This window comes from Monodon monoceros, unplaced genomic scaffold (genome assembly GCF_005190385.1).
Source record: "Monodon monoceros isolate NGI ecotype Baffin Bay Population unplaced genomic scaffold, NGI_Narwhal_1 Super_Scaffold_6, whole genome shotgun sequence".
In the NCBI taxonomy this organism is placed as follows: domain Eukaryota; kingdom Metazoa; phylum Chordata; class Mammalia; order Artiodactyla; family Monodontidae; genus Monodon; species Monodon monoceros.
Genome location: NW_021703783.1, coordinates 47,622,409 through 47,635,299, shown reverse-complemented (window position 1 = coordinate 47,635,299; position 12,891 = coordinate 47,622,409). Strand labels below are relative to the sequence as shown.

General features: G+C 34.7%; 1 protein-coding gene across 2 annotated transcripts in view; it reads right to left on the bottom strand.

Annotated features, from left to right (window-relative positions):
* The window catches only part of MON2 (MON2 homolog, regulator of endosome-to-Golgi trafficking), a 123,927-nt gene that overhangs the window by 10,020 nt on the left and 101,016 nt on the right, over positions 1-12,891 (bottom strand). For both annotated transcript variants that reach the window (XM_029205050.1, XM_029205051.1), the window contains 3 exons: positions 12,396-12,519; positions 9,017-9,224; positions 6,461-6,543 (listed from right to left, as the gene is read on the bottom strand). In XM_029205050.1, the coding sequence (XP_029060883.1) occupies positions 6,461-6,543; positions 9,017-9,224; positions 12,396-12,519 (415 nt within the window). The remainder of the gene's footprint in view (positions 1-6,460; positions 6,544-9,016; positions 9,225-12,395; positions 12,520-12,891) is intronic.

Sequence of the window (12,891 nt, the reverse complement as noted above, 5' to 3'; positions counted from 1 at the left end):
CTCCAAGACATATTAAAACTGTGAAAAATCAATGACAAAGAAAGAATTTTAAAAGCATCCTGGGAAAAAAGAATGGTAACCTACCATTAGGTAACTCATTAGGCTATCAGCAGATTTCTCATAAGAAAATCTATAGGCCAGGAGGGAATGGAATGACATACTCAAAATGTTGAAAGATTAAAAACTATCAGCCAAGCATACTCTATCCAGCAAAGTTATCCTTCAGATATGAAGGAGAAATAAAGCCTTTCCCAGACAAACAAGCTGAGGGAGTTCATCAACAAAGACCTGCCTTAGAAGAAATGTTGAAAGGAGCTCTTCTACTTGAAACAAAGAGGTAAAAGTACACAAAACATTGAATAAGGTGATAATACAGACAAAATGTTTTAAATAATTATAGCATGAAGGTTAAAGGAGAAAAAGCAGTAAAAAATAACTATAACTATTTTAATTTAGTAACAAAATCACAACATAAAAAAGGATAATTTGAGACAACAAAAAACACAAAAGGGGAATAGGAAAAGGACAGAACCTGTATAGGCAAATAACATGCTATCAGCAGAAAAAGAAATATTTCATCTATGAGACATGTCATAAACATCAAGGTAAACACAAAATATAAATCTAGAGCAGAGATTCAAAACATAAAAAAGGAGAAAACTGATAAAAACATCATAAAAAACCCAACAAATGAAACTGGCAGAAACACAAGGAAAGAGAAACAATGGAGATATAGACCAACCAGAAAACAAAAGATAAAGTGGCAGTACTCAGTCCTCATCCATCAATAATCACCCTAAATGTAAATGGATTGAATTCACCAATCAAAAGACATAGACTGGTTGGATGGATTAAAAAATAAGGCCCAAGTACATGCTGTCTCCAGGAGACTCATGTCAGCTCTGAAGACAAACACAGGCTCAAAATGAAGGGATGGAAGATGATACTTCAAGCACATGACAGCCAAAAGAAAGTGGGTGTACCCATACTCATATCAGACAAAATACACTTCAAGCCAAAAAAGGTAACAAGAGACAAAGATGAATACTATATAATGATAAAGGGGAAAATTCATCAGGAAGACATAACAGTTAATATATATGTACCTAACAGTTAATATGTATGTACCTAACATAAAAGCACCAAAATATATAAAGCAATTATTAATACATCTAAAGGGAGAAACTGACAGCAACACAGTAATAGTAGGTGACTTTAACACCTCACTTACAGCAATGGATAGATCATTCAGACCGAAAGTCAACAAATAAATAGTGGCCTTCAATGAAACATTAGACCAGATGGGCTTGATAGATTTATAGAGAACATGCCATCCAAATGCACCAGAATACACATTCTTCTCAAGTGCACATGGAACATTATTAAGGACAGACCATATGTTGGGGTACAAGTCTCAATAAATTTAAGAAGACTGAAACCATATCAAACATCTTTTCTGATCACAAATGGTATGACACTAGAAATCAACTACACAAAGAAAGCTGGAAAAATCACAAATATGTGGAAACTAAAGAAACATGCTACTGAACAACTATTGGGTCAATGAAGAAAGCAAAGGATAAATTTTAAAAACACCTGAAGACAAATGGAAACAAAAATACAACATTCCAAAATCTATGGGATGCAGCAAAAGTGGTATTTATGGGGAAGTTTATAGCAATACAGGCCTGCCTCAAGAAACAAAAATCTCAAAAAATCTAACCTTATACCTAAAGGAACTAGAAAAGGACAAATGAAGCCCCAAGTCAGTGGAAGAAAGGAAATTATAAACAGCAGAGCAGAAATAACTGAAATAGAGACTAAAAAGACAATAGCAAAGATCAATAAAACTAAGAGCTGCTTCTTAAAAAAGAGCAATAAAACTGAGAAACCTTTAGCTAGACTCACTGAGGAAAAAAGAGAAGGCTTAGATGAATAAAATCAAAAACAAAAGAGGAGATGGACTTCCCTGGTGGTCCAGTGGTTAAGACTCTGTGCTTCCACTGCAGGGGGCATGAGCCTGATCCCTGGTTGGGGAACTAAGATCCCGCATACCATGCAGCATGGCCAAAAAAATTAAAAAAAAAAAAAGAGAAATAACAACAGATACCACAAAAATAGAAAACATTATGAGAATACTATGAACAGCTATATGCCAACAAAATGGACAACGTAGATGAAATGGATAAATTCTCAGAATCATACAATCTTCCAAGACTGAATCATGAAGAAACAGGAAATCCGAATAGACTGATCACTAGCAAGGGGACTGAAACGGTAATAAAAAACCTCATAAAAAAACAAAAATCCAGGACCAGATGGCTTCACAGGTGAATTCTACTAAACATTCAAAGAAAATTTAATACTAATGCTTCCTAAATTCTTCCAAAAAATAGAAGGGGAGGGAATGCTTCCTAACTCATTTTACAAGGCCGCCATTACCCTGATGCCAAAATCAAATAAGGACAACAAAGAAAAAAGAAAACTGCAAGCCAATATGTCTGTTGAACATAAATGCAAACACTGTCAACAAAATATTAGCAAACTGAACTCAACAATACGTTGAAAGGATCATACACAATCATTAAGCGGGATTTATTCCAGAGATACAAATTAATTTCAACTGCAAATTAATCAACACGATACACCACATTAACAAAATGGATAAAAACCTTATGATCATCTCAACAGATACAGGAAAAGCATTTGACAAGATTCAAAGCCTATTTTTCTAATAAAAACTCTCAATAAACTGGATATAGAAGACTGTACCTCAACAATAATAAAAGCTGTATGACAAACCCACAGCTAACATCATACACAGTGGTGAAAAATTGAAAGCCATCTCTCTAATATCAGGAAAAGGACAAGAATATCCACTCTCACCACTCTTATTCAACATGGTATTGGAAGTCCTAACCAAAGCAATTAGGCAAGAGAAAGAAATAAAAGGCATCAAAATTGGAAAGGAAGACATAAAACTATCACTATTTCTGGATGACATGATTTTATATATAGAAATCCTAAAGACTCCACCAAAACACTGTCAGGAATAATAAATGAATATATTAAAGTTTCAGGGTATGAAATCAACATACACAAATCTGTTGCATTCTGTACACTAGCAACAAACTATCAGAAAGAGAAATCAGGAAAACAGTCTCATTTACAATCGCAGCAAAAAGAATAAAATACCTAGGAACAAATTTAACCAAGGAGGTGAAAGAACCTGTACACTGAAAACTATAAGACACTGGTGAAAGAAACTGAAGAAGATGCAAAGGAATAGAAAGATATTCCATACTCATGGATTGGAAGAATTGTTAAAATGTCCATATTACCTAAAGCAACCTACAGAGTCAATGTAATCCCTATCAAAATCCCAATGATATTTTTCACAGAAATAGAACAAAAAAATCCTAAAATTTATATGGAACCACAAAAGACCCTGAAGAGCAAAGCAATCCTGAGAAAAAAAGAACAAAGCTGTAGGTATCACACTCCCTGTTTTCAAATTATACTACAAAACTGTAGTAATCAAAACATCCTGGTATTGCCAGCAAAACAGACACACAGATCAATGGAATTCAGTTGAGAGCCTAGAAATAAACCCACACATATATGGAAAATTAATTTACATCAAAAGAACAAAGAACATACAGTGGAGAAAGGACAGTGTCTTCAATAAGAGGCATTGGGAGAACTGGACAGCCAGACGCAAAAGAATAAAACTAGACCACTATATTACTTATCTTACACCAGACACAAAAATCAACTCAAAATGGATTAAAGACTTGAATGTAAGACCTGAAACCATAAAAATCCTAGACAAAAACATAGGCAGTACACTCATTCACACTGGTCTTAGAAATATCTTTCTGGATATATCTCCCCAAGCAAGGGTAAGAAAAGCAAAAATAAATAAATGAGAGTGTATCAAACTAAAAAGCTTCTGCACAGTAAAGGAAACTATCAACAAAATGAAAAGATTACCTACCAAATGGAAGAAGATATTTGCAAATCATTATATCTGATAAGGGGTTAATATCCAAAATACATAAAGAACTTATACAACTCAACAACAAAAAAACAAACAACTCTATTAAAAAATGGGCAGAGGATCTGAATAGACATTTTTCCAAAAAAGACATATAGATGGGGCTTCCCTGGTGGTACAGTGGTTAAGAATCCGCCTGCCAATGCAGGGGACACAGGTTCAAGCCCTGGTCCGGGAAGATCCCACAGGCCGTGGAGCAACTAAGCACGTGCGCCACAACTACTGAGCCTGAGTGCTGCAACTACTGAAGTCCGCGTACCGAGAGCCTGTGCTCCGCAACAAGAGAAGCCATCACAGTGGAAGCCTGTGCACCTCAACGAAGAGCAGCCCCCGCTCAACACAACTAGAGAAAGCCTGCGTGCAGCAACGAAGACCCAATGCAGCCAAAAAATAAATAAATTAAAAAAAAAAAAGACATACAGATGGCCATAGGCACATGAAAAGATTCTCAACATGACTAATCATTAGGGAGATGCAAATCAAAACCACAATGAAATATAACCTCATGCCCATTAGAATGACTACTATTGAAAAGGCAAGAAAATAACAAATGTTAGGATGTGGAGGGGAAAGGGAATCCTTATACAATGTCAGTGAAAATGTAAATTTGTGTAGCCACTATGGAAAACAGTATGGAGGTTCCTCAAAAAATTAAGACGAGAACTACCATATGATCCAGCAATTACACTTCTGGGCATTTATCTGAAGAATATGAAAATACTAATCTGAAAAGATACATGCATCCCATGTTCATCACAGCATTATTTACAATAGCCAAGAAATGGAAACATCAATGGATTAATGGCTAAAGACGATGCTCTACACACACACACACACATATATACATATATATACAATGGGATACTACTACTCAGCCATAAAAAAGAAGGAAATCTTGCCATTTGCAACAGCATGATGGAACTTGAGGGTATTATGCTAAGCAAAATAAGTCAGATGGAGAAAGACAAATACTGTATGATTTCACTCATATGTGGAATATTTTTTAAAAAAAATAATAAACAAACCAAACCAAATAAAAACAAACACATAGATACAGAGAACAGAGTAGTGGTTACCAGAAGGGAAGGGAGATGGGGGAGGGTGAAATGGATAAAGGGGGACACCTGTACGGTGATGGATAAAAACTAAACTTTTGGTGGTGAGCACACTAGTGTAGTATATACACAAGTAAAAATATAATGTTGTACACATGAAACATATAATGTTATAAACCAATCATACCTCGATAAATAAAATAATAATAAACCACAAGGAGGTGTCACTTCAAACCTGTTTGAATGGTGTCATCAAAAAAAGAAGAAATATTAAGTGTTAGCAAGGATGTGGAGAAAAGGGAAGCCTTGTGCCCTGTGCATGGGAATGTAATTTAGTACAACCACCATGAAAAACTGTATAGAGTTTCCTCAAAAAATTAAAAATAGAACTACCATATGATCCAGCAACTCCACTTCTAGGCATATGTCCAAAGAAAAAGGAAACAGGATCTCAAAGAGATAACTGCACCCCCAATGTTCATTGTAGCATTACTCACAATAGCCAAGACACAGAAACAACCTAAGTGTCCATCAATGGATGAATGGATAATGATGTGCTACATGTGTATATGCATATTTATGTGTATTTGTAAACACACATATACACACAAACAAAATATTATTCACCCGTGAGAAAGAGGAAAATCCTGCCTTTTGAGACAATGGGATAGACCTGAGGGCATTATGTTAAGTGAAATGTCACATACAGAAAGACAAATACTATATTATGATATCGCTTATATGTGGAATCTAAAAAAGCTGAACTCCTAGAAACAGAGGGTAGAATGGTGGTTGCCAATTCTGGGAGGGTCAGGGAAATGGGTAGATGTTGGTCAAAGGGTACAAACTTCCAGGTATAAGATGAATAAATTCCAGGGATTTAGTATACAGCATGGTGATTACAGTTAATAATACTGTGTTATATACTTGCAAGTTGCTAAGAGAGTAGAACTTAAAATGTTCTCAGCACAGACAAGGAATGGTAATTGTGTGACATGATGGAGGTGTTAGCTAACACTTCCATGGTAAACATATTGCAATATAAAAAGGTATCAAATCAACAAGTTGTATACCTTCAACTTATACACGGTTGTATGTCAACTACATCTCAAAGCTGGGGGGAAAAAAGTCAGCAAAATTTGCTTAAAATAAAGAAAACATTACAAAATAATTTTACTTAATTGACATCCTAATGGACTTGCTGCTTTGTTGTCATAAGGCCTGGAGAAAAATGTCTTATAGCTGTTATGTTCCTAAAACTCAGTTAACTTAATAGTAGTATAAAAGTACAACACAAATAGAACATAAATGTTATAAATTTAGAATAACTGAGTTTCCAAGCACTTACCATTCTCAGGCTGAGTTTTCTTAAGTGAATCAATGAGAGTACTGACTGCTTTTAAGACAAATATGATTTCTGTTACTTGTTGCCTAAAAAAAAGATGGGAAATTATTTCCATCAAGATTTCAAGATATGCCATGTGTGTTTTGTACTAAGTTATACAAATAGACATACTTTGGAAAACATTAAACACAAAACAATGCAAAGTTAATATTAGTTTTAAATTCTTATAAAAGAAAATCATTTCATTAACATGTACTTCAGTGTGCAATTAAGATTTATAGTTATTCTAAGTTATCAACATTAAAATGGGGGAGGCAATCTACTCATGCAAATCTAAATTTATTAGTAAGGTATTTCATAGAACTACTTCAAATTAAAACACTGTACAAGATGTGCTTTTAAAACTTCTACAGCAGTTTTTCTTTTTTTTTTTTTAACTTATTAGTACTAAAAGAGATTTGCCAAAGCTTAAAGGGAAATAAAGATCACTATTACCCCCTTCACATATTTTATCATGCTGTGAAAAGTATCTTTAAAATCACCATAGTACTTATTTAACTTTCTAAAACAACAAATAAGAAATATGCTCAAAATCAACCCCAAGGTGACACTGTTTGGAGACATTAGCAATGAAGAATAAACTTGGAGTAAAGGACCAACAAGAGTAGTTTGATTTCTTTCTTTCTCCTTGCAGAAATATATCTCTTCTGCTCTATAGTCCTCCCCCACACCCTACTCCTGGTATGAATCTGTGTTATCACTCAACAGATAAGATTTTCCTAATACTATGACAGGGTACTATTTCAAGCCTCCCTTTGTAAGTATACAAATATTTTATTGTGTTGCAGTGTAGCTTTTTAGAAAATAATGCAATAATACTGCATCAAACACAGGATGATACAATATAACAGCTATAAATAAGACTCAATTTAAAGCAATAAACACTTAAAACACAAAAAATGAAGGAAAGCTGCTTTCTGAAATCGAATAATATCTTATACTCCAATAAAGATATTCCAATCAAGGCAACTCCATTACTGCTTTTCCAAGTATGCTTCAGAGGTCAATTTTAATAAATCAATTTTCAATCATGACAATAACCAAATTATTAACATGTCTTTGGAATGTTTTTGTATAAAATCTACTAGGGAGGTATAATTTATGTTCTAGAAATTCAAAATACAGTGGATGCTAGAAGTAGAAATACAAATGGCAAATAAGCATTGGTAATTAAAAAAAGAAAAGAAAAATTAAAAAAAAGCAAACTACTATGTGGATATTTCTTCATTCATCAAATTTTTAAAAAGAAAAAATAAGTGATAAAATGGCAAATAATTTTAAACTGCTAAAAATTGAGGGAAAAGACAGTCATATACTCCTGGGAGAACATAAACTGATAGAAGTCTCTAACAGGCAATTTTTAATATATATCAAAACCTTTTAGAATGTCTATATCTTTTGACAGGTCAATCCCAACTCTGGAGATTTATTCTAAGTAAGTAAGAATGTAAACAAAGACTTAGGGTTACTGATTTACTGCCTTATGAGATGGGACCTGGAATGATTTTCCTAACTCTTTCCTGACTTTAATAACTTTGTCTTCCAATATTATTTTCTGTTTGCTTCTTTGATAACTTTGTCTTCCAATATTATTTTCTGTTTGCTTCATTTGCTTTGCCTTAACCTCTAACTTACACATTAAAAAATAGATTGGAGGGGCTTCCCTGGTGGCACAGTGGTTGAGAGTCCGCCTGCTGATGCAGGGGACACGGGTTCGTGCCCCGGTCCGGGAAGATCCCACATGCTGCGGAGCGGCTGGGCCCGAGAGCCATGGCCGCTGAGCCTACGCATCCGGAGCCTGTGCTCCGCAACGGGAGAGGCCACAACAGTGAGAGGCCCGCGTACCGCAAAAAAAAAATAGATTGGCAACATAACTGCAATTTACGATTGTATTTTTTGATGAATTCTGATATATACCCCAACTTTGATTAGCCTTGGCTTAGCAGAAAGACCTAGATCCCCTTCAACTGGCATGGCATGACTACATGAGAAGCAAATCAGTTTAGGTACAAGGGCTTAATTAAGCAAATTAGATGAAAAGAAGATCTAAGATATGGCTAGATGACTTACAGAGAAACCTAGAAATAACTGTAAAACAAATTAGGAAGTTCATAAAGTATGATTTATCTATTATTTTCTCTCTAGAGAGATTCACGATCATGTGTTCATACAGATCCACAAGTCCTTACCCAGAAATCCTTGAGAAGATATATTTTAGAATTCAATTTTTTTCGAATTAAAGTAATTCGGTATATATACCATATATTACTTAACCTCCATGAGCAGTATGAAAAAGCACCCCATAATAAAACACAGTAATATATCTGCAGCAAAACTTATGAATATTTACACTGTATGGGATAAATAAAATTATAAACAGCCTCAGGTTAAGTTCAGATCACTTATGAAAACACTTGATTTCCAGAGCTTTTTAAAAGTATTAATAACTATGACAGTGTATTTCCTTCTTTAATTAAAAAAATACATATATACATATACCTTGGAAGAGGGCATTTACCACTTAATCTTTCATCCTCTATATAACGATGTAGTACATCTTGAGACCTCTTTAGAAGCACTGAGAGTGCCATCCGTGAGATGTAGCCTTCTTGAGGTGTTGTGACTTTATTGCTGAAGGAAAACTGGAGCAGTGTTTCAAAACACATTTTAGAAAATTCTTCTCTCAAACGAATATCAATCTCTGCTTCTGTAGAGTTAACAATGTTTGATGGTTAATACAAGGTTAAATAAATACACCTTAATGACACAATTCTTAGCAAACTAGGAATAGAAGGAAATTCCTTAACTGATAAAGAGCATCTATGAAAAACTTATACCATACACACACACACACACACACACACACATGCACACACACACACACACAAACACACACACACACACAGAAACAGTTTTCCTCCTTGCAAGGTCAAAAAACAAGGTAAGACTATCCACTCTCATCACTTCAACATTTTTCTTGTCTTGGTCTTTTTATACACTTCTACAGCACTAGAGTACCTCTCAACAATCTTCTACATGGTCAAACTTGGAATAATCCGTTTGTCTGTCTGTTTCCTTTTTTCTCTTGGCAACATCTTCCCTGGACCCTGACCTCTGCTCCAGTCTGGACTAGTTGCTCTCTGGACATACTGTCCAGTTATATCCTGGAACTAGTCTTTGGCCTCACCCTGTGAGTTGTTTTTTTCCTCTCTTGTGTTATATCTTACTTTCTAGACCTCATGCTTTCCCTTTTTTTGATTTACTCCTTTGTTTTCACAGGGCATATTCTGTAGTACCTGAGAAAGTGAATGGGAAGTAAAAATTTTGAGACCTTACATTTCTGAAAATGTCATTTTACTGTGGTTTAAGTGTGGTTCCTAGCAGCATCAGCACCACCAGAGAACTTGTTAGAAATGCAAATTCTCATGCCTCACCCCAGACCTACTGAATCAGAAACTCTGAGGTTACAGTCCAGCAATGACTTCACTCCAGGAGAGGATAATGCACACTGACATTTGAGCATTACCATTCTACACTCTTCACTTGGCCAACGGTGGGCCTAGGTATAAAACGCCATGTTAAAAATCTTATCCATTTATGACTATGAAACCATAGCCTCAATGTCTCTCAGCATGCAGTGTTGCTGAGAATTGCAATGTCCTTTTGATACAACTCTTTTGTGTTTGAACTTTTTTCTTTTCTTTTTGAAATCTTTTAGCATCTTCTCTTTATTTCTATTATTCTGGTATTTCATGATGACATGTCTTATTGTGAGTCTTTTTTCTTTCACTATTCTGGGTACTGAGAGACTGCTTTTAATCTGCAGATTTGTATCTTCAGTTTGTTTCTTTGATAATTTCCTCTCCTAGCTTTTCTCTATTCTCTCTTTCTGGAAGACCTATTGTCAGATGTTAGATCCCTCGGATCCATTTTATTTCTTTCTTCTCATACTGTCCACTTGTTTGTCTTTGCTCTACTTCTGGGTTATATTTTCTTAATGTTTTCTTCCAACCCTCCATTGAACATATTTCAGCTATCATATTTTTAGCTTCTTTGAGCTCTTTCGTGTTCTGATTGTTCCATTTTAATATCATTCTTCTTGTTTCATGAATGTAAAATCTTTTACCTCCTTAAGCATCCTAATTATATATTTTTTTAAATAAATGTTTTCTATAGCTCTGCATTTTATCTCTTTCCTACCAGTTTCTTTCACCCTCTCTTCATTTGTTTTGGTCTTTCTCTTTTGTGTTGGAAGATTTCCTCAAACGCCTGTGAGCTGTGGCTGTCAAATCATACTTAAGAGCAGGGGACCAAAAATAATCACTGGAACCTCTGTGTTTATAGCCTGGTCTTGTTTATTAGCAGGAAAGACTTTGTATGTATATGTTTAAAGAAAAGTCCAAGTTAAAGCTGAGAAATTTGTGTCCAATGGTCAAGTCACTGGAAGAACATACATGTACCTTCTTTATCTTGGTACATTTAATATTATAAATGGCAAGAGGTATCATCAGAAAACTGCTAGAAAAGTATACATGGTAACTTGGTAATCCTTATTTAGCTTAGAATATTTACATATAATTATAAACATGGTTCTTAAAATGTATTTTATAAAAAATTTATAATTTTTAAATATTCTTAATAAAAAGTTGACTAAATTAAGATAATTGGACTTCAAAATTTTTTCTCTGAGGTGCTAATGTTTTCAAACCTGTACTTTACCAGATTAATTTTAAAAACTGTCTGGGCTAGGAGAAAGAACCAGTTTGTGAAGTAAGCAGTATCTAGTGGTCAAACTGTACATAGAAATGCTCTTTAGAGTGTTTACCACAGTTTAGTAGAATTTAGTCACAGCTCCAGTAAATTCTGGGGACTAAGGATATGCATGGCACAAATTTAGAACTTTTTAATTATCTCACCAAAAAAATCACATTATGGTGCCACGATTACATTCATTTAACACTTGAGCATAGGTTTAAAAAAAAGAAATAATAGCAAAAACCAACTTACATCTCATCTCCCAATATGGTACATCAAAAGAAGCATGTGGTTCTTTTTAAGGATGAACTTTGGTCTCCAGCCTTAAGACTGTGGGCAATTATTTTCAACCTTTCTAAACCCATTTCCCCTCTGTAATACAGTAGAACCTATCCTCACAGAAATGTTGTGAGGGATGAGATTAATATTCTAGCATAATACCCTGCACATTGTGGTCATTCACTAAATCTTATTTCTAACAAATGTTAAGGATTTTTTTTTAAAATGAACTAGCTCTGCAATTATAGTCCTGAGAGGTTGGTATTAATATCTTTATTTTACAGATGACAAAACTGACACTTAGGGGGCTTCCCTGGTGGCGCAGTGGTTGAGAGTCCGCCTGCCGACGCAGGGGACACGGATTCGTGTCCCGGTCCGGGAAGACCCCACATGCCGCGGAGCGGCTGGGCACGAGAGCCATGGCTGCTGGGCCTGCGCGTCCGGAGCCTGTGCTCCGCAACGGGAGAGGCCACAGCAGTGAGAGGCCCGCGTACCGCAAAAAAAACAAACAAACAAACAAAAAAAAAACACACTTAACCAACTACTAAGTGGCAGAATACACATTCATTACCTCCCAATAATCCATGACTTCACAAAACTGGTGATTTATGTCAGCCTGCAATGATTTAGGTGGATTCCATAAGTGCTTTGCAATTTAATTCATCACAGAATATTTACCACGTTTCCCCTCATAAAGCTTAATATTTTATATCACATTCTTAACCATTCTCCTGTTTACATTTACCACAATTGTAGGAGTAAACATTTCTAGTAGAAGTCAGCTTCTTCAAAAGTGCTTCAATACTTATTAACATTAAAAAAAATAAATATTGAAATAACATACCTGTAAATGAAGATGACTGAGAATGTATTGATCCCTTATTAAGCATAGTCATTATCTGACCAACAAATTCCTTAGGAATAAAATTGGCATAAGGTAGAATCTCAGTGCTGATAAGCTGAACTACCTAAAACAAAAGATGCAAATTCAAAGGTATTTTTTTTTCTTGAAAGAGACTAACTCAAATGATAATTTCTAGAGTAAAATTTAAATTTTATTTTAAAAGAAAATCAGTTAAAGAATCTTTCTTAATAGAAGTATACAACCATTTTAATGTTAATATGCAGGATAATAAGTCTGTTTCCCTCATCTGTCTTAGTAAATAACTTTATTACAAAATAGTCAATACTATAAACTGTTTACTACACAAAAACTTCAATAAATTTTGATCTGCAACATGATAAATGCAAAGAGCGCTCTGGAGAAAAAAATCAGCATATGAAATGTATCCATGTTAGAATAAAGTATCTAAAACAGGGTTAAGAACATGATTTAAATC